Source organism: Colias croceus, chromosome 11 (genome assembly GCF_905220415.1).
Source record: "Colias croceus chromosome 11, ilColCroc2.1".
NCBI lineage: Eukaryota > Metazoa > Arthropoda > Insecta > Lepidoptera > Pieridae > Colias > Colias croceus.
The window spans coordinates 7002787-7030708 of NC_059547.1; the positions used below are offsets into that span (position 1 = coordinate 7002787).

Below are 27922 nucleotides of genomic sequence, written 5' to 3' on the forward strand. Positions count from 1 at the left end.
ATTTAATAAAATATTCAAATGTATTTGGTATGATAGATTAATATTAGAATACTCTATCTTAATTATCTGTGTACAATTCCTCTAATATATATTAATGAGATTCGTACTTAGAACGTTTCGTATCACTAAATAAAATGTTTCACGCTCGATCTATAAATTCCTTTGATATTGTGAGATGTTATTGCTAAGGAATACTATAGCACTGTACATGTTATTCTAGGTGGGTAGTAATAATAGAAAAATGTCCAAGAACAAAAATGGAGGAGCCGTGACCAGGGAAATATCGCAAATTTTCCAGTCACGATACTCTCATTTCTCATTTATATTGTCCATGACCGTATAGAATTGAAATTACGGCATCTGTATTAATAAAACCACATTTGCTATTCAAAATATGATCATTCTGCGAAATATGAAGGGTATGAATATATTTTCTATGGTATAGGTTTATTATATTGTTTTACGTTCAATCACATTAGCATAATGACTTACAGCATTAGATCGCACAGTCATTGCTTAGTTTACTGCTTTATTTATATCCTGTCATAGTTACGACCATACAATATAAATGCAATAACATAGAAGAATGCTCATTAAAATTGTATATACGTATCTCCTAATGATACTTAGGTTAACTAATTAACGGGAAACGACTGCAGAGTGCAGACATAGGCATATAAAAAGGCAAGCACGGACACATTTAGTTTGTATACCTACCTTGTCTTATTGACGTGACAACTAACGTCTTATAATTCGATAGAGCCGGCTGCACGCACGAAAAAACATGACTCATGCGGCGTTACCTCGCTCTGAGGCGTTCCGTAAGGCTTGAAGTGCGAGCGAGAGCGCGGAACGAGCGACAAAGAAGCACAATCGGCCTTAAGACGTTGTCACGTTCGACTATCGTCAGTAAACCGACTTTACAGACAACCAATTTTTTTTTTCACACTAGCTTTCCACCTTCGGATTTGATTGTTATCCATCCTTGAAAACTGGTACGGTACTTTTTTAGTTAACCGCGAATAGACAGACAGATCCTGCAGAGCACTTTGTTTTATATTGTACTAGCTTTAGGCCTGCGGCTTCACCCGCGTTTTCAAAGAAAAACCCGCATAGTTCCCGTTCCCGTGGGATTTCCTGGATAAATCCTAGCCTATGTTGCTCAGTGAAGATGCAGCTTTCTAATAATAAAGAATTTTTGAAATCGGTCCAATAGTTTATGCGTGAAAACCATACATACATACATACATAATTACAACCTTTAACCTTTCCTCTTTATAATATTAGTATAGAAGTATAGATTGGTATTAATAAAATCAACCATTGAAACTTTCAAAACCCCCCAATAAACTAATCTAAAATAATACTACATTAGTATCTTATTCAATAAATCAGAAAGGGATATCATACTAAAGGACTATGGTACTTGTCGGTCCTTTGTTAAGACTACGAAACTAATTACGAATTCAGTCTTATTGGACAGTTGGAATTACTTCGACTTCTGGGTGAAATCGGTAATAAGTTTTCGAATTTTGCTTTAATTATGCATGAGAAGTGACCAATGTAATTAATTATACTAGAAGGAAAATGTTTCTTAACAATAGGAGTCGGATAATTCGCAACATTGCGTAAATTATTATCAACTGAAACAATCAAAGTGGTTTAGTAGTTTTTGCATGAACAAGTTAACTTCTTCATGTTCATGCAAACTTTTCGATTTATAACGAGGTTAATTATTTGGAGGGCTACTACTTGGGGTCATCTATACTAATATTATAAAGAGGAAAGGTTTGTATGTATGTATGTATTGGTTGGTTGGTTTTCACGCATAAACTACTGAACCGATTATAATGAAATTTAGCACACATATAGAGGGTGACTTGGATTAACACATATGATAGGTTTTATCTCGGAAATCAAACGGGAACGGGAACTATGCGGGTTTTCCTTTAAAAACGCGGGCGAAGACGCGGGTGAAAAGCTAGTATTATATATTTTAATATCCACGCTGTCGTGGTGCAATATATATATTAAGACACATAGTGAAAACTCGCAATCTCAGCGATTGTCTTCTGGTTTATTGTATAATCGATATCGACCCAACTACCCTCACTTTGTTAATATTCATAGTCTTATTGACTAAATGTGATTTATTGTCAATTATCTCGAAGTTACGTAGAATCGTATTATATCAACTAAGTTTCTGTTCATTAAATCTTCTTATATTTAATCTTATATTTAGAACACGTGTAAGTTACAGCGCTTTTAACTTAATAATATGACTAAATTGATTTTAATGATTTTTGGGTAGTTAGATACCTATATGAATGCTTGGATTCTTAAGTATGTATTCTAAGTTTGGATTAGAGAATAAGGTCTACACCCAGGCCGAGCTGAGGCATGAGGAATTTCTACCAACATTCAATACTTACTTCATTCCAGGTCACAATCATGGAGACAGACAAAATGTCAACCGCCTCGTCAGTAGGCGCTGAGCGGCGACCACTGCTGCAAGCTCTAGTGATCGAGAGGCGTATCCTCTTCGGGTGTACTATCCTAGTGGGACTGTGCACCTTTGTGTGGATATCTGCTGTGTGCACTGAGAAGTGGGTTCATGTTACGAGTACCAATGGTAAGTTTGACTAGAAGAGCACATATTAATTTGGATGAAATGTTGCATGAAATTACCATTAGGTTTTCACTCATATTAAAATATGATAAGGTTACCTCTAGTTTTATAGCATTCAGATGCTTTTTAAATGAGAAACCCGCCTCGTAATCGAACTTTTTCTATTCTTTATAAACTTCTTCCTTTCCCAGAAAACATTCTATACCTATTATTTATCCAAGGAATATGACAATTAGGAAAGCCATTTTTTAAAGATGCGTTACAAGATATGTCTAAACACCTTGGCCAAATGCAGTCAAAACTAATTGATGCGTTGAATTATTATTACCACCAGCTTTCACTGGTTCGTTGCCAAAGATAGCCCAGACAAGATACATATCTCAAGATATCACTCACTTTGTGCAGTTACCAGCCATTATCATTAATTTTGTGCCAACATTGCATTCCACCTCATTAAGAGTTTAGTTTATTCTTTTGACATTCCTTTTATTGATCTATTCATCGCCATTTAAAAATAGTTGCAACAACCATTAAATTATTTAGGTAATGTTATTTTGCAGACAATTTTAAAACAAATAACTAATGCCAATAACTGTGAACTTTTCGTGAATTATTCACAAGAAATAGTAAAACAGAAAACTCTTTACATAAAGTTTGGAATTTCATATTCAGGTGAAATCTTCTTCTTCTTCTAATATATAAAAATCAATGCCACTTTTCGTTGTAATTCCATAACTCGAGAACGGCTGAACCGATTTCGATAATTCTTTTTTTATTATATTCCTTGAAGTACGAGGATGGTTCTTATGTAGAGAAAACGTTAATATGTACCACGGGCGAAGCCGGGGCGGACCGCTAGTACTGTATATCTGCGAATAACTTTGTTGATGCTACTTCGTATTTTCAATTCGTCCAAATGTCGCATTATTCGTTATTATGCTAAGAGCAATTAACCTATAGAGTACTTGTATCGAGCGTATACAATTTACATATATTTGTTTCTCTCTATCTAAAGAAAACGTCGTATGAAAGAATGAGACAGCTATAGACAACAAGCTACGTTTCAACATAGTCATGGCACCATTTTTACTATAGGTACGTATTTAGATAGATAGAAGGTGATAGTGATGGGATGTGCTTCAATCGATAAAATCATGAATGTATTTTGCATTTACGGTTTCGTGAAATAATATAAATAATAAAAAAACAAAACTTATAATTAATTTCAGTTGAATACATTATTTGTTTAATCCTACGTATATAATAAATGCGAAATTATGTGAGAAGGGATGTTACTCTTTCACTGCGGAACCGATTACAATGAAATTTTGTACATACACACATAGGTTAGGTTTTATCCCGGAAATCCCACGTGAACGGGAACTGTGCAGGATTTTCTTTAAAAACGCGGGCGGAAAAGTAGTACATTATAAAAGAAATTTTAAAACTTGAAATGTAATTTAAAATAAAGAAGGAAATGATGATAAAGTTAAAGGAGTGAGGAGAAAGGCACAGTCAGCATGAAGGAATCATGCAGCATTTTAACAAGTTAATAAAAGGACAGTCTTAATGAAAAAATTTTCCTAACATCCTACTAATAAATCGAAAGTTTGTGAGGATGGATGTTTGTTACTCTTTCACGCGAATACTACTAAACCGATTACAATGAAATTTGGAAAAATTACTTTTGATCCCGTAAATCCAACAGGAATGGGAACTATGCGGGTTTTTCTTTGAAAACGCATGTATATTAAGTATGTATTTCAATAGTAGTTTCTCATCTATGAGAACTGTCATTTAATCAACCGTTTAATTTTCACATAGTTACACATTTAAAGTAGGTAACTTATGTGTAAAAAATTTCAAAATAAAAATTCACTCTCTTTAATCAAATGTATTTATTATCTACAGGAACAAAAAAAAACGTAAGCGTAAGATTGCACAATTCTTCTAGAGTATCCATCTTGATAACACGTAGGCTCGAAATGCAGTGAACACAATATTGCAAATTGTGGCGGCGTCCAATCAACTCATGTCTCACGTTTTATACCCATTTTTTATTTAGCTCTGGAAATCTAAAACAAAATGAATTTATTAATAATCTGAAAGAGAAATTAATAAACAACAAACGAAAACTAAAACACATAGGGCAAATAAAACAACCACGTGGTATGTTTTATTTTCCTGCGGTAAAAAATTTACATCTATTATTTGCAACAACAACTACATATAAATCTGATTTATGAAACAAAATAAATAAATCAACGTTAATATGAAATAGATTTTTTGTCATAAATCGATAATATACGCTAGATGTGTTACAACACTACGGTGGTAAACAAAATGCCAAACGTGATATTATTGTGACGTTTTTTAAAAATTATTTCATTATTTTATATTCCACAACCCCATAAAGTGGGTAAATGTTACAGTTACAACATAAAATTACAAAAAAGCGCTTGATAAAACCTTCAAATAGGTTTAAAACATAAATATTTATCAATTTGCTGAAAATCACTTACCGATGGAAAGATATTTTTACATTGTTTTTATCCAAAACTCCCATTCGACTAGTGATAGCCGGTTGCTAAACATACAATAGTTATTTTAGCACACTGACAAATAAAAAGAAACACTGTACACTTTATATTTTCTAAATATTTCGTTAAAAACACTTGACGCACTGAGCCCACCAGCTGGTTGGAAAACAAACTGACTGCCGGCGCGCTACGTTTGAAGACAGTGCAGATACTCTATCGCTATCTCAATCTGGCTTATGCTGTTATTGACTAAGAGTAAGTAGATTAGAAAATATGTATTTTGTTCTGTCTTAATATAAGAACTCTATAGGTTAATTGCTCTTAGTTATTATGCGATAAACTGACGTTCTGTCAAATTAACATACAGTAAATAAAATATTGACTGCACATGCCAACTCATTATAGGTATTACATTAATTTAATAATATATAGTTGACATAATAATTATTATTACCACTGCGAATGCTATAACTTGGCTATGACGGATTAGTACACTGTAATTTGATTAATTAAAGTCTACTTTTAACCTCAATTTTTAAGTAATATAAAAGTATTAACTCACTAACTTATAGAACTCAAACGTTATTTATTAATTATATTTAGCCGCAAGTTTTTCGTATTAACCCACTTGTAGGACTCAATGGAATATTATTTGATATAAATAATAGTGTGTAATTATGTAAACTGTTGAAACGGCAAATCCCGTCATAATAGTACGATGATTTCAGGTTCTTGAATTCACCTTCGCTCGCTTTCCTAACTAGATACTAGATTTCTAAGGTTAGAGAGCTTCATAGACTGGCTTAGATGGAAACTGATCCCGAATTCTCATGCAAAATAGGGGCACGACGTTGCGGAAGCTTTCCTTTATTAACTAAAGTGAAGTTCCTAAATTAGTATATGTATTATGTATAAAATTCAGTGGTATAATATCCAAACGCGATGTAAGAACTAACTAATTGATAGCTTGGAGCCTTGATCGATCGCGTCACTTCCTTTAATCTCATCCACTTACACTTCTATCATCCTTAATTGGAACGCAATCCGATCACCTCACAATTATTGGTGCCCCAGTTTTATCGGCGTCCTGGGGTTTATTTGTATAACTCGACAGAAAACAATCTTCTTATTTATGTTACAAGTGCGAAAGTTAGTTTGTCTGTCTGCCTCTTCTTCACACCTTAACCACTGAACCAATTCTCAATCAACACAGTTAGATACTATTTTCAACGTCTTACCTATCATCTATATACTAGGTACTTACTCATATTTCATGTCGATACAAGGAAATTTCAGTTCAGTAATTACGACCGAAAGATATTGAAGTTCTAAAATCCATTTCATTACGAAACAACGTCAAAATAGCAAATGCTTGCCATCAGTGGCATTTTTAAAGCCACTTTTTACAATTGGCTCGACTGCTGTCCAACGACTACTGACCTTAAACAGTGTAATGATAAGCTCGTCTCTGTGAAGGGATGTTTTCATACAACAGTAATGGGTAACATAGTTTAACAGAAGAAATGCCAGCATTGGAATTCAGAGATAGTTCTAAATTTCATATCTTTATTGCTTGATAGACTTTCACTGCCAGGTAATAAAGTTAATAGATCGAATGAAAAAAAATTATTCATATAGAGTCCCGTCATTTGCAATTAATGTATTCCCAAAATAACACTTGTTCAGCACTTTTGCTGATTAGATTATTATCCAACGCCCTTTTTTTATGAAAGAAAAAAATACTTACAAATATAAAGTCTTTTCTAATTGGCGTTTTAATAGGCATAGGCATTAAAATTTGGCAGCCCAGTCTTAACAGCTTCCGACTTCGAAATTTAACCAAGCTATTTCACTAATAAAGTATCATGGCCCTGTCAAATCTTCTTAATTTATACGAGCAGTGACTTGTTGACGCCGCATTAAAATCTCACGCAGTTGCTTATTAATAATTATAAGTGTATGGCACTCGGGTCGATGTCCGTCGGTCTATTTCTGTTTCAACGTACGAAAAGCGTAAATAATTTGGATATTCCAATTGAACTGCATTGTTTCGGAAATGCATATTAGGGTGTAGGCAGTAATTGGTGTGATGTTCGAGTAGCTAGTCTGCACTCTGCACCTACTTGTTTTGTTTGCGTTGCGTTACTATTTTAACTTTCTTACTAAGATTTATTAGGCCCGGATTACGAGTTTACAAGGTATAAGACCAAAAAAAGAATATTATAAACTAAATCACGAAGGAAATTGGAAAAATTCCTGAATTCGCTCCGGTATCTAGCTTAGTACAGACAAAACAAAAAATATCCTTTTAACATACAAGGGCAGTGGATATAATATGGTTATAGCTAATTAAGTTACTACAACAGAAATCTTATTAAATTCTAAAACAATAAAATGTTCCAAACACCTGTAGTCTAGTCTAGACATCTGGTGTTACGGATATTTGTGTACATTTATTTATATGTTTGATTGATCTCTGTAATTCCTATTTATTCGAATAACATTTATTAGCCCTAATGCAATTTGGTGCCAAATTTTTATTTATAAATGTTGAATTCTTTATAGAATTTAACATCGCTTTATATTTTATTAGATTGCTTGAGAGTGAAACGGATATTAACAAGAAAATTAAATTTATTATGAAAACAGACAAGAAACTGGTGCCAAAATTGTTAAGCACGTGGGACATTATTCAAGAACCTAATATTTTATAATTATATCAAATATAACTCCTTCAATTAGTTTATAGGTCGTTTAGTAGCTGGCATAAATTGCGGAAATTTAATTTGTATTAGCGCTAAAAATTGCTAATTATGTTACCTATTTTATATTATAATGTAAATAATATCTTAATAACCCGCAAACGTGTTAAGACGTAAATCTGTAACTCTAAAGCCAGTATTTGTTTAACTTTTAAATGATTTGTGATTCAAAATCTACGTTATACTACTTTTTCAGAAAAAAAAACAAACAAAACTCGAAATACCCTTTAGTCTACCTTTTCATATTCATTTATGTATATTCATTTATTAAAGCAACAAGGACTCATACGACTTATTTTTAAAATGTTAACCGCTATAAGACTTATTTTCAAAATGTTAACCTTAATTAAATCGTGGACTTTATTTTTACAATTCAGCAGACCTATTATTAGAGACTATTAAAGATATACCAGCTAATTACTCAGTTAAAATACTACACAATTATACATTGAGATAATATTAATATGGAGCAGACACCACGAACAAAATCTGTGCGCCAAGCGCGGCGGCGCGGGGCGCGCGAATGACGGCTAGACAGTCATAGATTATGCGATGTCACTGACTCACCGCTATAGAGGCGACACTTTGTTTTATTCTGTCTATTTTATTGGGTGCCACTCCTTACATGCACGTTGACTTGAAATTTTCTTTGTACTTACTTAATATTTATTTTAGGTATAAACTGACTTTACTACGCGGGGCTAACAATATCTGGCATATAATATAGGATGATGTAAATAGTGACGTTTTAGGTTCAGTCAGGGCTATGGGAAGTCTTATTACTCACAAATTGAGCCTTTTTTAGAAAAAAAATAATTTTTCCCTTTCTTCACGGCCCAGACATGGAAACCTTGGATAGAAAAAATATTAATTACTTATCTCTGAACTAGCGGTCCGCCCCGGCTTCGCCCGTGGCACATATTTCGCAATAAAAAGTAGCCTATGTTCTTTCTCAGGGTCTTAAGATTGTCTGTGCCAAAGAAGAATGCCCATGAAAGTATGGACCACAGTACAGTGTTGCGTCAATGCCAGAGTGGTTTTGGAGGGTTCTTCGATATTCAAAAGATTTTTACCAATTGATTTTTTTGTGATAAAAACAGGGGTTTTCAAGATATTGAGAAAAATGTGAAATAACCTCAAAACTTAAATAACCCCGATTTAGTTAGGTTTATGTGTGATTTAGGTAACATTTTATCGTCCAAAGGTTATTTTTCGATTAACATATATTTTAATCTATGCGTAGAGCTTATGCTTTCAGACAAAGTCTATCTGTTCATCGGCTAGTGTAGGTAGGCACCAGAAATCTTCCGGGACGGATTTCAAGAAAACCTAAATATATACTTTAAAAATGCCAATTGAGTTTTTATTCGGTTTACATGTTGTTGTTGTTGTTTGAATCATTTTTTCACTACATATTCGAAGAAAGAAACAAATAAGAAATAACTGGTTACCTACCAAGCTATGTCATAATAATATTTTTTTTTATATATACATATTTATATTATTTTACTTCACTATCTTTGTTAAAACAACCTACAGTGTATAAACAATACCTTAAAGAGTGATTTTATGTTAATTGATTTTTTTTGTAATTCAATGAAAACAATAATCGATATTAATACATTTAGCTATTTACCATAGTAAATGTAATAAGTTACCGCTTGGTTACCGTGGTAACCGGTAATGGACACTGAATCTATAATAACGGATCTAAACAATTACATGTCTTATTAGATTTTACAAAACATTCCCTGTTCAAAATATATTTTCCGATGGTAAGAAGGCCTCTAAATTGCCGAGATTTTTTTTAATAGTATTGTTGTCTTGATGCATGAGAAAAACCAGTACCAAAAATGGGCATTCTCTTTTCATCAAAATCGGTCCAGTAGTTTATGAGCCTATTAATTACAATCAAACAAACAAACAAAGTTTTCCTCTTTATAATATTAGTGCAGATAAATAAATAATAATTCAATTACACGTTCAAGTCAGTAGCTTATACAATATCAATTAAAAACTTGATTAAAATCAATTAACAAAAAAAAATTGGTGATTGAGTAATTGATTTTCATATTTCATGATTTCACCTTTTTTCAATTAACAACCAGTCTATGCTTTTCTAAATATGTAAAATTATTATTTTATACTATAAAAATATACGCCAGCAAATATTACTAACAACACTTATTTCATGCCCAATGTCATATCTTAAATTTTTAATCTATGACAAAATGTCGCCCGCCAAAAATTTTGCTCTAACTAAGTTTTAAAAATTATTATCTAGTTACTTACTGATGAAAAGTTATTCCTTTGCACTTTTCCGTATTCTTTGTATTATTTGTGCAATATCGTAACACACACGTAGGCATATTTGATGCGTTTCACTTTAAAACAAATAAAAAATGAGCGTGACGTTCGCGCCAATGAGCGAGCAAGCGACTGAGTGCAGTTACGCCACATGACGTATGTTGAGTGGAACATAAGTGATGTAGGCGGTATCGTCTCCATATTAATATTATCTCAATGCAATTATATAAAACATCCAATGAATCTTTCCTTTTACTGAATGCGAATAAAATTCCTAATAGTACAAAACTATAACTAAACTTGTACAATATCCTGTTTGTTTTGTTTGTTCTGGAAACAAATGCAATTGCACCAAGAGTTTCTCGGTAGCTACTTCTAAAGGCAATACCGAAACTTCAAAAAGTAGATTTATTTAATTACAAAAAGTTACTCGAAACTCTTCATTATTTTCAGATGAAATGAAATATAAACTTTTTTTTTATTATACATACAGATTTATTGTTTGATAAATGTGTTTTTTGGATTTAGCGTCAGCCATATTTTGTGTTGAAATATTTCCCTAAAAAAATAAATATGGTGAGTCCATATTATGTGAACCACTAGATTATCTGACCTATCAATGTTATCCCTTGATTTAAACGTTGTTTTGTCTGAAAAATATAAAAATATATTCATAAACTACCGGTCCTATACTCAGAGTTACTAAATATTCACAAATGAATCGGTAAAGCCGTTTCAGAGGAGTTTGGTTAAAAACTTTCAACACGAAAATTTTATATTTTAGAAATAGAAATGTGACGCTAAACTTTAAACGATGCGTCCTTATTTCTTCGTTATTAAAACAAGAACTATCATTATGAAAACAAAAAATCAAACTTTTTAGTCTTATTGTACCTAATAGTATTTTTACGATCTTTCGTTTGATGTCCATATTGACAATAAAACAAATAAGTACGTATCTACTCTCTCTAGTGGTTCTGCTTGCGGTGGAGTTTTGTATCATACAAATTCTTAAATTCTTTCTTTTTCAGGTCTATACATACCGTCAAGAGGTGAATACTTTATGTGGAGTGACTCCGGAGTGTGGCAGATTTGCCGATATGTATTTCGTCCCAATTTAAACCCAGAAAGGGCAAACGTCACAACCGCTCCGAGACCAATAGATCTGGGGATATCGGGATTGACCGGGGAATATTATACAAGTAAGTTTGCAACTCTGTATTTAAATGAAAAAAGACTATAAGTATGAACAAAATCTTACCTAAGTTTTAGTCGACTTCTAATAATTGTTAAGACACTAGAGAGCAATACAAAACAATATTAATTTAATAACTGGAAATGAGACTACCTTTGTTGTAAGAATTATATTAATTTAACTTGGAATTATTAATATGCGGAGATTACTTGCGAGACAGTTCTCTAGATTATTGGAATAAAAATAAACAGATTCTGACAGAGCACGTGGAAGTATTATATCTAGGAATTCTTTCGCTATTTCGTAGCGGATAAAAATATTCAAAGGGAACAGCTAAAATTCAGTCATTTCGGTGAGAAATTACAAATATTGTCGAAATATTTGCGACTACTCCTTGAAAATACTGTCAGGTTTCCTTTTGATGAATAATTATAGCCATTGACCACCTTCTTAAATACAAAATATTTGTTGAAAGAGTATTGAAAAGAGAAGAGATAAGAATATTTATTCACTATGCTAATAAAGTCTTGGTTCTTATAAACAACTAATAAAAATATACGAATGTTGTAATTGGAAAAGTCTTTGATTATGTGTTTTTCGTCCTTCACTTTTAGTGACTAAGTTTTTTTCTTTTATATAGTGTTATGTGAGTATTGTACCTAATAAAAATTCATTCTAGAGCGACAATAATACGATGTCTATTAAATCAAACATATCAAAGAATCATTATCGAGTGAGAATCATTATGCTGATTGTTCGTGGAAGAAGCGACTAGTTAAATGTCATCTCAAAATTTGTCTCCGCTAAAACATTTTCAAACATGATATAAATTATTTATTCAATTTTCCAAATACAACTTTATTATTCGGGCAGGCGTCATAAATTTAACCATCGTATTAATCACCGGACAGTGGTCAACACACATCGCGTTGTATACATTCACAAAGGTCATAAAAACGACTGAACATAATCACTAGCTACCGACAACGGACGTACGTATATAACATCGTAGGCACAAGCGTTAGCGAGTTTATTTTTTCCTGAACCGCCTTCTGTTTTAGCTCACTCAGTAAGTCCATTAGCTCCCGCTGGTTTACTTTACTATAATAGCTATTTTCTTTTTTCTCAGAATGAAAATAGAATATCAAATAAACGTGGCTGTCTTAAAATGTTGTGCATTTCTTATTTTAACTATAGGGTACCGTGGGGAATCCCTGGAAATACTTTTAAAGTATTGAAATAAATATTCTTGGTAAGGATTTATAGAAAGCAAACGGTGAAAATATATGATTGGATTTATCGAAAAACTTTATTCTAGCAATTCAAAATGATAGACTTAATGAATTAACATGGTAATATAATATGAAGATTTATGAATGTTACAGTTGCAATCTAAATTCGTATTTTGTAGAAACAACCTTTTTTAAGTTAGTTGATATATTACGTTCGTGTAAGTGTCAATAGAAATGATCACATTACACGACAATATGTTTACAATCTGTATTAACTGCTATAGTACCTCTATAACTGAACCATTGAATATGTAGTTCAAAAATAGGTATGAGTAGAGTTTTTGTATATCCACTACGTCTTCATAATTTAGCTTGGTTTGCGCAGACGGTAGTTAATGCCATCAATATGTTTACCTTTTATTAAGAACACTAACAATGCTCCCTAGTAACTGGCTTCATCTGTTTTAAGTTTTTCTAGAAATGACGCATTCCTATAGGTTTTAGCGGAAATATTTTGGATACTTTCAAAGTGGGTTTCAAAATGGGTACGTTAGAAGTGGGTCTAATAAAGCTTACAGTTGAATTACGCCTCGTTAATGATTAAATATTATTATTTAAATAATTTCAGTAAAACCTGATCAAGCTACTTCAATATCTATCGTATAATATACTTCCAAGACAACATTTCGATATCACAAATTATCTAGCAACATACTCTCTGAATTCTTATCATTTATTTTTTTATTTCTGTATAACGTACTACCCTGATTACTAAAAGCTTTTAGTCATGCTGTAGGTACTTGTGACAACACTACAATGTTTTTCTTGATAGCCAGAGCCCAATAATTAGTTGATCGCAGATGTATGCCAATTTTCTGTACGCATTTTAATTGCACCCATCATCAAATGCTTTTACTTGACAACTCTCAAAGCGAATATCCATCGATGTTTACATTGATCCTTTCAGTATATGGTTATAATATCACTGAAATTCCGCAGTGGGTTTTCAATGCTAAAATTGTAAAATTATATTTTACTTAATGTATCGTTGAATTTTACGAGGGAAATCCGAAATTTGAATATTTAATTAAAATAGACCGATTTCGATATTGGTTTTCGATCATGTCGGTAATTTCAAGTTATATGGGGAATCATTTCAGTAATTCTATTATGTGGAACGCATTAAATCTAAAGCTACACCGAATTTCGGTTGGGCGCCAGAACTATATAAGACGGCTATAAAGTGCATCTAAATATTAATGACAACAAAACTATTAACCGCACAGCTAATTGTTGACTCATTAGAATCTCTTGCCAAGTGAGAGGAATAATTGTTATGGAAGCTTACTAATGCATGAAAATTGTAATGAATTTGGGTTTATAAGATGAGAAGAATGTTCCCAAAATCTAAGCCAACATCAAAAAATATAATGCAGAGTTATAAAATAAATGTTATCGAGGTAACTTCATACAGTGCTATATACCGCCCGTCCGAATAACTTGCAGAAAAACTTTTCCACGCTGGTTTTCATTGGATTCGAGTAGGTACGGCTCGCTTTCTTGAATTCAAACTTTCTGGAAACTTATCTGTTTTTCATTACTGGGCTCATGCTGTTATTACAGCAGCCAAATTAGTATACTTATAATTAAGAACCGTATAACGTAGAACGAACTAGTATACCATATTGAATTAAGCCAGTAGCATTTATTTCCTTAATTTGTTACAATATCTCGAAAGAATCTGCTTTCCTACAGTAAAGTTAAACAAGTTTTACCTACAGGGTTTTTTTTAATCTTTTTTTTTACACTTTCGATTTATTTATTCAATACGTGAATATAACTATGAATAACTGAACCGTAGTGATAATGCTTGATTACACATGGTTATGTGAAGCTCACATTGCATGTGAAGTATAGCCAACAACTCGACAAGTTTTAAAACAATAATTGATTCACAAGCCTCGGTGTAAAGTAATTTTTAACAATTGTGCTAGGGGCAGGGATAACGAACAAGATTAGAAAGCTTTAAGTCTGAGCTTTTAGCTTACTAATTTGTGGTTTCATTTTATTTTAAAATAATAAGAATAAACAAGAATGTCTTGAATAATATAACATTTATATTAAACGGTTGATGAAATAAAAATCTTTGCATCATTAAGAAACAGACTACTAAACTTACAAGCTTTCACATTTGCAATAATACGGATTTGATTACACGAACCTTTTACATTAACGTTCTCTAAGTCTATTTTAACAAACCAGATAGTACCCAATTAATGTACGATCTGATTTCGAGCCAACTCGTTACCAATTTGCATTGCAAATCTACATTTATCTCAACAAAAATCTATACAGTCACACGCATTACATTTCCTTTGACTTGTTTCCCTGTACGTTTAATTAATGAATTAAAAACGGCGTACCTGAATTAATATATTATGAAGTATTAATTAAACATAATTTGATTTACACATGCTTGTGCCAAAATGTTTTTCGTTGTACTTGGCGAGTATCCTTTATCGAACTTGGCACATTGGTGTTTACAAAAATAAAATATTGCCTTACTTTTTATGCGTCCATCAGCCGTGACACTTCCTTGTTCAATGACATCCAATGAATACGGAATTAGGTGTCACATGCTTCATTGACTCAAAAAATTTGGGATGAGATCAAAGATGGAATGTTTGTCAAGAATTTGTGAAATTATATCTGAACAGAAAAAGTATGAAGAAGCTGCTGTTTATATCCGTGCAGTCACTAAAAGTAAATTAAATTATCAAATTAATTTGATACTCGAAGATACTTTAATGTTTTGCGTATGTATTTTATTAACTTTCCTCTGAACTTTTTAATGATGAAGCGCTAACGAAGTCATTATTATTTTCTCAAATTCTTATAAATGTTAATATGTCTATATTAACATTTATCAGAATTTTGGACGTACGAATATAACAATTCGAGAACGGAGAAAGAGATTATTATTTAACTGTTGGAAAAAGCTATTTCAACTATGTTGCGTATGTAAACATTATTTTTTATAGAACAATGTATGTTAGGACAACTCGTCGTCGTCGTCGTCGTTTCAGCCGTGGGACGTTCACTGCTGGACAAAGGCCTCCCTCAGGGTTTTCTACCGCGACCTGTCACCGGTGGCCTGCATCCAGCGGCTCCCTGCCACTCGGACCAGGTCTTCTGTCCATCTTGTGGGTGGTCGTCCCACGCTTCGTCGCCCAGTACGTGGTCTCCATTCGAGAACCTTTTAGGACAACTAGTTGACTAGAATTCGAAATATAATGACGGAACACAAATTGTGACTTCAGAAACACCAATACACACGGATACTACGATATCCAAACATATTTAAACGCTCATTTTAGGCAACGTTCGATATCTAGGGTGAACCAGCAGAATTCCAAAAAACAAACAGTTCACTCCTTCCCACACAATAAGATTTATAGTAACCGATAAAAATACCACGTTGGTTCTTTCAAGTCGCCACCGTTCTAAATCTATGCGATGTACGTTGTTACGTACGTAAATAAATAAACAATGCCTCTGTTCACAGTTTGCGCTGGGAAAACAGAAATTACTACATATTAATAGCCGTTTGTGATCTCGATGCGATTTCAGTGCGATAATGTGCTGCGGATAAACGTGTCAATCCGCGCGCGAAACGCAAGACATGTTTGTAAAATTTATGATTAATTTTCTCCCCGTTCTAACTGGGGTTTCTTTGATTTAACAGTCATAAAATCACTTTATAATATTATAAATTCTTGTTCTTTGTGTATAAATCAATTCTATGTGCGTCGGGTGGGTATAATTCTGTTTTACTTATTCAGGGAATCATTTAAAAAAATATTATTCAATGTTGAATCTTCTGTATTTTTTTTTAACTTTTAACAGAAATTCACCTATTGTAATAATTTAAATATCCGTAATTAACTTTTCATTATATTCTAGGAGGTAGCAACGTTGACAAGTGAGCATTTTAGTATAGTTGGTTCTTTGATATGCTGTTCCTCTTGCTATTTCGGTTACAGTTCGGGCTGTCTGGCTGGCCGCAGTGGTTGCGTTTATTAGTGCGCATCTTATCTGCACAGGAAAATATTCTTAATTTAAAGTCATTTTTTAACGCGTAATTTTTAATCGTTGGCCTTTAGATAGATCCATTAGACATACATTTTTTATTGCAAGACGTTTTTTTCGTTGTTAAATAGGTGCCAGACGCAATTTTTATTTCAAAATAATTAAAATATCATCGAAATAAGTGAAATTCCATCAACATGAGTCCCAGTGAAGGATAAGTAATCACTGTGTTACTTATACTATATATAATATTCATTTTACTATTTACAGTTTTTTTGCAACAATCTACCATATCGCCTCCTTTTTCCCAACGAACCTCAAATAGGACGTTAATGTAAACTTGATAAAAATCAAATATCATCAAGAAATTAAAGACTTTTTAACGGATTTTAAACGCGATTTATTCATTGTATTATTTTCTCAAGTCTTTAATTTCAAAATGTATAATACTCGCGTAAAATCAAACACTAGAAAATACAAATATCATCAAATTCATATTTATACCCAAAAGTGTAATAAATATGAAACCATCTATTAAAAATATTAGTTTACTAATTATTCAATATAAGTATTAAAAAAGGATAATATAATATAAATAATAAAGTTATTACTTACCTTTTAAGCGGACTCATGTTGATGTAATTTCACTTATTTCGATGACATTTTAGTTATTTTGAAATAAAAATTGCGTATGGCACCTATTTTACAACGAAAAAAACGTCTTGCAATAAAAAAATTATGTCTGATGGATCTATCTAAAGGCAATAGATTAAAAATTACGCGTTAAAAAATGACTTTAAATTAGGGATATTTTCCTGTACAGATAAGATGCGCACTAATAAACGCAACCACTGCGGCCAGCCAGACAGCCCGGACTCTAACCGAAATAGCAAGAGAAACAGTATATCAAAAACCCAACCATACTAAAATGACTTTTTTTTAAACGTTGCTAGCTCCCGTACTATTAGGATTTCACACAAATAATGTTTATTTAACGCATTGTCAATTGAAGTCAAATTTCATTTCACACGATACAAAATCTATCCACTAATGCGATCCTAAATAATGAAGAGACTTCAGTGGAAAGCTCATTATTTCAGTTTTGATTTATTGTTAAATATATTATCTTCAAAATCGGACCGTATTTCCTATTTAATCTATTCCAGGTTCCGAATATGTTCCAATTTCATTTCACGAATATAATTGGAATTTATTCGGAACACATGGAAACACTTCAAAGCGAACAATAAAATAAAATATCTCCGTATGGACCATTTTATCGTTTCATAGTTAAATGTTTTGGCTTTAATAATATATTGGGAATTAATTACATGTCGTAAAACAGTCTAGTCGGATTCAAGGGCCATATTTATAGCATCGTAACTGTAGGTAATAAACACCCGGTACCGATTTGGAGAATTTAACTCTATTTTTGGACGGATAATTCTGTACCACAATCCTGTGTATAAATATCGAGTAAAAGCAACATTCCGCTTCGATTCAAGTAATAGAAAATGTTCGTGTAGTATAAATCTTGGTTTTTGTATGCTATGTTCTTATTGGAACATTATTCTGCAGAAGTATATCCAATATTTTATAAATATAAAGTCCACGATCTCAAAGACACTTCACTGTATTAACATCTATCGTCTTTTTAATCATCGACGCAGCTCAAGAATATTTTTCTCATAAAACTCAGCGATGTTTTTTATCATAACTCTTCTGTTTCAGATTGTACGAATTATTTAGCGCAACCCCAAATGAAAAATGGCAAGCCTACAGATCCTGCCTATGATATTGATGTCGCAAGTGAGTATTTTAAACTTTTTTTTTTGTATTTTTTTCGTTTAACGTTTTACAAAGAAAACTATTATAATAACAACTGTAAGTTTTTGCTTCGCTTTAAACCTATACTCGGAGTAGATATACGCAAAATAGTAATAGCTTCTCAGTAGCTTTATGTTCTGATGTACCTATGTAATTTTGGTGTAACCTTCTTCTTCTTCTTCTTTTTTTCAAATGGCAACTCCCGATCCTAGTGAGGACGGATTCTGCCAATATCAGGTTTTGAACGGATGGTCAGTTTAAGTTAATGCTCATGTTAAGCGTGCTCTGTGCTGACGAAAAATCACGGTTGAGATGATTTACTTTTTATTTACTCATAGACTTCTTACATGGAGCTGTATAACCTGACAAAGAACAAATATTAGTTATAGACAACACAACACATCACAAAAGCATAGCATAAAATAGGTATAGGTAGTCAAGAGGGAGTTCAAAATTTTAGATTGTTAAAATTGATAAATTTTGATAGGATATTCACAAATGAGGTAGGGACAAGGCAAAGTAAACACTTAAAATTAGTAGGGTGGGGAACATCTGGGGGAAGGATATCCAGAAGTGAGATTCGGAGCTTTGGGCAAACAAAGAATAAATGGTCATAACTACCTTCGTCTATACCACACTCACAGAGAGAATGGTCACGAACATGAATTTTAAATAAATGAATAGGAGTGGTATTGTGACCTAAACGAAGGCGGCAAATGGTGGAAACAGTAGGCTTGTCTATATTAGGGAAACGGAAGAACCAGGGCTTACGTGGAATTGAGGGTTGGATATCTCTATAAAATTTCCCTTTGGTTGAATTTTTCCACTGACTGTTCCATGTATGATCCAAGCGATCCTTAAAGAGAAGAGAGATCGTGGGCATAATTAGAGTAATGCTCCAGAGTACCATGTTGAATGGCAGATTTAGCCAGAACGTCAGCTTTCTCATTGCCTACAATACGAGAATGGCTTGGAATATGTACTAAATCTACCTGAAGCCCTTTTCTGAAGCAGTTGTAAAGTGCGGATTTGATTAGAAAGATGATAGGAAATTTAGACTTTGAGCGGAAAGGGTTAGAAGTAATAGACTGAAGACAGCTGAGGGAGTCTGAAAAAAATACTGAATTTTGGAGATTATGAGAGTCGATAAAATTGAGAGCTTCCAAGATAGTGTAAGTTTTTGATTCGCTTTAAATCTATACTCGGAGTAGATATACGCAAAATAGTAGTAGCTTCTCAGTAGCTTTATGTTCTGATGTACCTATGTACTTTTGGTGTAACCTAAATTCAATGGTATAATTTTTATGTCATACGTAATAGGAGAACGTTAATTTATTTGATGTCATAATAATTAGCTTTAACTAGCTATAATATTATTATGTATCTATTATAATATTGAAAATACGAAATACTAAAAGTATGTGTGTTAGTTTGGTTTCAATCTAAATAAAAAGCATATCTCAATTTTGCTTTTAAACGAGTGCCTAGTAATTACATGTTTAAATTTGGTAGACGAAGAAATTTCAATATCTACTGTAATAATTATAATCAGGTTTATTGCTATCTAATGGATAATCCAAGGGATAATATAATGGATAAAGATTTATGAGCTCAATTATGTTGTCATGGCAACAAGTTCACAATAATTAAGGTCTCGTTTTGAATATTATAATACAAGAAAATTATAAGTTGTTAATAATATAAGTATCTGATATAACATTAAAGCTAATAGTGCCAATATTGATACTAAAAATAATTGATTTTTTTCACACTAAAAATCTTGGGTTATGGGCTAAGGCGTAACATGAGCAAAAAGTTTGAGATGCAAATGACTGCACTTTTCGAAATACTCTTTCTTTTGCCAAAGTAACGGAGTAGGCAGTATAGTGTATAATCACTCTAATGGCGAGGTAGAATTAAAAATGGCGGCACCTCGGCGCCATAATTGCTTTTGCTGAGCTTATGATATTCATCGCACTGGTACAAACACGGTACAGATTATATTTTGACGGGAACTCCTAATTTGATTTGAAAACTGTAATAACTATTGGTGTGTTTGTATAATAATTATTAAAAGGAATACTGTTAACAATTTATTGAAGTGAAAACTTCTTTAGCGGCGTTGGGTATAAAATCTTAAACTCGCGTGTCAGGACTCGTGGCCTGATCGAAAAAGCGTAAGACGGATGATTTTTTTTTTAGCTTTTATATTCCATGCGTAAGACGGATACCATTCCAAAATATAAAACATGCTGAACGTTAATAATCAAGTTTTCACTTCTGCCGGCACTCCCGGAGTGCAAGTTTTTATTTAATGTTAACAATTTTGCCGATACATAAAGCCACCATCACTGCATTCAAAATTTATCATAAAATAAAAAATACATTACAAATCAACAGCAATCATATTACTCAGAACAACTGTTTTTTTTTCTATTCCATGAATCAAATAAAAAGGAATGGATGAGATAACAAATACCTACTAATCATTATACTTTAAAATAAATAGAGAAGGCAAACCACAAACGTTTACCTACATTTTGGCTTAAATACAAACTTTGTTCGCAGATTACGTAAGGACAATGATATCATTCGGCATTATAAGTCTCTTTGTCATGGCTATGGGGTGCGGCTTCTCTATGTATACCTTCCGAAACCCCCGGTATATGTTCAAGCGCCTTGCTGCGGGCATACACTTCATTAGCAGTAAGTATACCTATATATGCATGTGTTATATTAGATAATTATTATGTACACGTCTCCTGCTGTAATAACAAAAGTAGTTGTCTTATAATACGCGTCTGCTATGTTTTAATATCTGAAGTAATTGTCTTTTGCAACTTCGTCAACAGAAGATAGTGAAAAAAGAAAGGAGACGGTAAAATATATCTACATTAGGAAATGATCTAGATATTGAATATTTGAAAAATAAATTACTAACATTTAAATACATTTTACTACCCGTAGACTATGTTTAATTGTGCAGTGGGCAAAACGAAATATATACTTTTACTCTATATTTTATATTCAAATAACTCCAAGATTGGAAGAAAGTTATATTCACAAACAATGTAAATAGTCAAAATTGTTAAGTTTCATAAAATTAGATCGTCACAAATTCTTTGTTTAAAAATAGGAATAATATCGCACAGCTAGCGTGTGTACAATGCGTGAAATTACTACCCCGCCTTTTATTTAGTGAAAATCAGCCCCTGAGAGCCATTCCTCTTTAAATTAGATTACTTGTTTTACACACCACATTTACCCTGAAAATATATGAAATGTCCGCGCCTTTAATTCGCGTGTGAATTGTAAATAACATTACGCAATTCATTATAACAAGAAAACAAACCTTTGTTATTTTTGGCCGTATCCTATAGTATGGCCACGAATAAATGGCACTCAGGTGTCTCGTTTCAATAAGATATTGTATAAACATTACTATTTATGTTAAATTACACGATAAAAGCATTCGCATATTGAAAATGATTACATCGAAAAAGCATTGTTTACTTATAACGCTACAATTTTCCATTTTATGGCATGGTTTTAATTAAACCAAATTATTACATTACTTACAATTTGATTATATTTTAATAACATGGTTAACGAATCGTTCCTGTTTTGCACAGCGACAAATTCATGTTTTCTATCAGTCCATCAATTCAAAAGTTCAAATCCAGAAGGGGAATCAATTCAAAATCTTATATTTTATTGAGAATATAATATAATACGATCTTCTATTCATAAATTCGCGATTGCTCAGGCGGAATCACGATTGGCCGAGAAGACAGGCATTCGAGCCCCGCCTCGTGATCGAAATATTTATATTCTATTAAAATGTTTTAAATTATTTAAACCTAACTACTATGAAATATAATATGTAACATTGTCAATAGTTGTGAATAATTGAGTTCACTGTTACTGTTTAACTGTTTTCACACAACGTAGAGTCAGGTCTACGGCCAAACTTTGCCATTATGAAATTTGGCAGTCTGCAAGCAGCAAACATTTACTTATTTATTATTAAATTAAATTGAAAACTCGTTCGCTCCGTTCACAAGCGCTAACCCAACTAGGATTAATTTATTTTGATAGAGATTTAACAAAATTTAATTTTTTAGCTTCATGCACATTTGTGGTGGTGCAAGTAACGATGTCATCAGTGGACCACATGAAGAAAAATGTCAAATATATTTATCCAGAACGTGCCTATCATTAGTAAGTACTAAAATAAATAGATTTAAAATTTTAAATAATAAATAATTATTTCCACGATACTAAGATTCCTGTTATCTATTGGGTGTAACTTATCCCATAGGCATAATACATGATTGAGCTAATTAAATTATACTGTGGAATATCTAATGAGTAATGACTAATTAGATTAATCTTATTGAATTAATTATATATGTATCAATATCCGATGCTCTGTGTTTTCGATGGGAACTTCCTGCATAATTTGATTAACATAATATTATAAGCATAATATAATCACCTATCTTCATATTATGTTTGGCTTACGTCGGCCTGCACCCTGCCTGCTGACATTATTATCATAACCGTTAATAGTTAAACAGGCGTTGTTCCTATTCTAAAAAAAATAATTTTATAAAAATGGTATTTGAATTCTACACTTATCATATTTGTGAAATCTTATGCTTGTTTTATAAGTACATCTGTGTTTATTGCCATTTTGTTCCATTCTAGCTTCCACGTCAGTTACTTTTTAGCGTGGTTCGTTGTGCTCGTAAACTTCTTCGCTGCGGCCTCCTTCCTCTGGTACTCCCGCAAGAGGAAAGGTGACAAGGCGGCCACCGACGAGCTCGCCATGGCGGACGAACCCACCATCATAGGTCGATGACCTTTCAGCCTTCCACACAAGCGACCAGCCAGGTCCAAAGGACACTTCCACGAGTCTCCACTGAACAGTGCTCAAATGACCAAAGCTAAAACAATATTCAAAAGTCTTCCAAATACGCTAGATATTATAACATTCAGGAGCCTAATGCTCCCAACAGAACTTACCTTTAATTTTTTCAATCTTAGATTCCTTTGTTAATCTTATAAGCGTTTAATCGCCATTCGCTTGCATGTGGTTTTATTATGATATTGTGGTTATGACTTATAGGATTAACGAAGTATATTAGCTTTATGTCTATTTATTTAAGTATATTATTAGTGTTTAAGTAAGACTAGGACTCTGCGTCCAATCTTTTATTTCATTTCCAACGTATTTGCTCATGCTATTTGTATTGCAACACTCATAAATAGTCTTTTCTATTAGATATTTCAGATTTTATCGACCCCTAAATATATTATTGTCTTTAAAAAAATATAGTAATATTATCTTGATTTTTACTAAGAGTAAAATAAATTTAAATAATTATTCTTCATATCGATAGAAACATATTATTATTAAGCAGAAATAATACTGCCTTATTATCATTGTTCATTGTACTGTACAATTTTAATATACGAGTACAAAAAGTTTTATTTTAGAGTGTATTTAATACTTTATTAAATTTTAATGCTAATCTTGGTATTATATTATATTCTTATAGATCTAGTAAGGGTGAGTTACGTCAAAAATATAAGAAAGACCAAAAGACCATTTCTCTGTTGTCTTCAAAGAAAGTAATTGTGTAATACTAAAATAATTTATAGTATTATATTTTTACCTTAACTTACCCTAAGATTATCATCTAAAAGTGTGAATCCAAAAATACATTTTATTTTGTTAGACACGAATATAGTCGAAATAGGAACGATCTCGCGTATGCAATATTGGTAAGCAAGCCTTACTTGCAATAGGTACAGAAATTGATTTTATAAAACATAGTTTTCTATAAATATCTTTTACGACTACTTTTCTGGATTGTACATGCACCCAATTAATTTTCAAATAATTTATAACAAATATTGCTTTCGTTGTAAAGTTCTACTTTGGCTTGTATATTAGTTACCTTGAAATGAAGGCCACTGCAGGGAATATGTACGGGACCTTCTGCCCAACGTCACAATATTATAACTTTGAGTTAACTTAACGAGGTTTGCGTTCACGTGAAAGCTCTATGAAAGTGCAATGAATCAAAGTCTTAACCTATTAAAGATAATGATTTGTTTTTCTCTTATATTTAAGACCCTCGGATTCACACTAAATTAGATCTCGTTTTGTTAATATACTTATTCGTTCTAGTCAACTAGTAATACTCTAAACTTATGCACTGAAACTTTATTTGCTGTGCCTTGAACTTACTTTTTGCCAAATTTAATGTTAAGATATTTACTTAAGAATTATAACTGTTATCTTTAATCAATCCATTTATATTTAATATTACATATTCAACATTTTATTATAATATAAAAGACCACTGTTTATAAATAAACTCAAATAACGCCTTATATTAATTTAAATAGCGAACTAGGAAGGTCCCTTTTAGACCGTCCTATAAAAATTGTAGATATGGATATTCAGGCGATAGAAAATTATTAACTGGAAGTGTATGGTTTAATAAAAAACCTTAGTATATTTTTTTAGTAATTTCTCTTTCGTAAATATGAATATCGCCTATCCAAATATTCAATGGTGTCGCCATAAACGTTCATGCTTCTGCATTGCAATGTATAGTTACACAATATTGTCTATTTATTATAATACAGTGTTAAATAACACCAATAATTAATTAAATTCACGATTCTGATAGCATTCATTTGTATACGTACAATTTTATCGCCTGAAGCTCCATATACAACTCACGACCTATTGAAAAATATTTCGCTCGTCCACCCTGAGTAATATATTATTCCATGTTTGTATTGTGTAATTAATTGTCTTTCATATGTTTGGCCTATTGATTCAATAAAAATCTTCATACAATATTTTGTTTCGTTTCCTTTTCCTCTTTATATACTACTTATATTAAACTAGCTTACCACACGCGGCTTCGCCCGCCTTCTCTAAAACGATTTGAGATTTAAACTATCCTATCTCTCAAGTTGGATCGAACTGCACATGGTGTGCGAATTTTATTATAATCGGTTAAGTGGTTTAGGAGCCCATTGAGGACAAACATTGTGACACGAGATTTATATATATTAAGATTTACAATGTAAAATAGCTATTTAGATAAAATCATGATAAAACTATCTAATGATGTGGAGATATTGGATAAGAATTGTTGTAAAGGTAAGTCACACCTGAGCTCCTTACAAAGAATCTCGTAGTTCCATAGACTTATTATATCTATAGAAGATTGCTTAAAGCATTGATGCTTTCAAGATATTATCTCTACTGGGGAAGTTTTATTTATAAATTAATTAAAAACAGTTGTAGCTGTTCTAATTACTCTAGTGTTGAAGTTGGTTATTACAATTGCGAGTACTTTCTATTGTAATAGTTCTCTCGGCCACTACATTAGTAACTACAAACATACCATAAGAAATAACGAGAATACCTGTGTTAATCGTCGGTCCATCTCGTTAAAAGAGCCTCATTCGAAAAACAACTTAAAGTCAAAGTATTAAAGTAGAAAGTCGCAAATGAGATTGAGAGTGAAAAATGTCGTATTAACTTTTCCCCGGTAGCTATTTACAGACACGCATTGTCGAGAGTCTGGCATCTGCCCAGAACTGGGCTGTGTCCACCAGCCTTTAAAAAGGTTAGTGTCCTATAATTTTTTGAAGGTAAAACAAGCGTATTCAATTGTGTATGAATCAATGATAGATTGTTGCAAAGATTTGATTTAGGCGCGCCGCACACCAGCGCCACATGCTAGGGTAAACGCAGGTATTAACGACCCCTCTAAGGCGATTTCAAAATCAACCATATTTTTTAAGTATACTGGTTCTTCTAAAGATTTATAATTTCATTTTATATGCTAGTGTTATGTATAAAAAATGTATTTATTGAAGCAAATACATTCTAATAAAGGATTATCTTGTAAAAAATAATTTACAATGTGACTTAGTCGATTGTTGCTATTACCGACCCATAAAAACGGCTGTGAAGCTATTAACGATTTTTATGCAGCTGTTCCCGATCGTATGTGAGAGGAAGCCTTTTTCCAGCAATGGAATGTATAGAAGCTAGTGATGAGGATGATTACCGATATTAATAAAATGAAATAAAAATGCAAATATATTCGTATTTTTTTATTGTAGTTATTTTTAATAAAACAAATGAGTACTTTTTAGTAATTAACTAAATAATTATAAACTTTTAAATTAATCAACATAATACTATTAATGTACATATATTAAATTAAGGATTTCAAACTCTAGGATATTTCGTTATGCTATTTGATTGATTGCTTCGGCGAGTTGTGTTTTACTGAATACTTTTCGCCGCTTTCGTGGCTCCATATTTCTGGAAAAAATATACCTAATTATATGTTTTATGTTAATTTAACCTAAAAAAAAATATAATTTTTAATAGGCACCTATTATGTCATAAAAGTAATAAAAATATATTTGCACGCTCAATTACGAGCAGAATGTTTAAGGATCAATATTATCTGTATATACAAACATCTTTATTCTACATTCTGCAAATAAAGCAATTTGAATTTGAATTTGTGGATGAGAAACTAAACAATCTATATTCGATCGGTAATAGCTTCCTATAGTTGCTATTGCCGACCCACATGGGTCGGTAATAAAGTATGTAAGTATAAACCTAAATTGTATTACCGACCCATAAAAAAATGGTTATTTTAATTCATTTGACCATCAGACTATAAAATAGATTATAATTGATTAATGTCATACAAAATATGAACAAATGCATATTGTTTAAACAAAAAAAAACAATGATTTACTACTGTAACTATTCGATAGGGATCCTCGAAAATATCATAACTTTGTATAAATTGACAACGCTAAAAGACACAACGCTAGACAAAAAAGTTTAGTCGCTAATAGATTTTTATGAAGACTCATAGCTTAGATTTAAACTGGTCCATAAAACCACTTGTGTTAGTGTGATATAATAACATAAAAGAAAATAAAACAAAAAGTTACGTTGCTGCCATTACCGACTTACGGGTCGTTGATACCTGCCACGACTTAAACTGGTGAAGCTAACACCGTCCCATTTTAATTTAAAGTTTTATCGTTTCAAATTACTTTTTATTAATAAAATGTTGTAAGAAATGAAAAGTTGACACTTAAATGCATTGACATTTAGTAATATAAATTAAAGTATAGATGTCATTTGTTTGTAAATGTCTTAAAAAGATACTCACAGTACTTACCCGAAGGAACAACGGAACAGTACGACACGTCCTGCTTCCACGCTACCCCGCAGCAACTTACGCATTTTAACTCTTTTTTGCTCAGTT

General features: G+C 32.1%; 1 protein-coding gene across 1 annotated transcript in view; it reads left to right on the plus strand.

Moving 5' to 3' along the window:
- Positions 1 to 25463, plus strand: part of LOC123695541 — a 42470-nt gene extending 17007 nt beyond the window's left edge. The window contains exons 2-7 of the mRNA XM_045641418.1: positions 2443 to 2632; positions 11270 to 11440; positions 18486 to 18563; positions 21150 to 21287; positions 22706 to 22802; positions 23292 to 25463. Of these exons, the coding sequence (XP_045497374.1) occupies positions 2452 to 2632; positions 11270 to 11440; positions 18486 to 18563; positions 21150 to 21287; positions 22706 to 22802; positions 23292 to 23445 (819 nt within the window). The 5' untranslated portion in view covers positions 2443 to 2451 and the 3' untranslated portion in view covers positions 23446 to 25463. The remainder of the gene's footprint in view (positions 1 to 2442; positions 2633 to 11269; positions 11441 to 18485; positions 18564 to 21149; positions 21288 to 22705; positions 22803 to 23291) is intronic.
- Positions 25464 to 27922: the final 2459 nt, after the last annotated feature.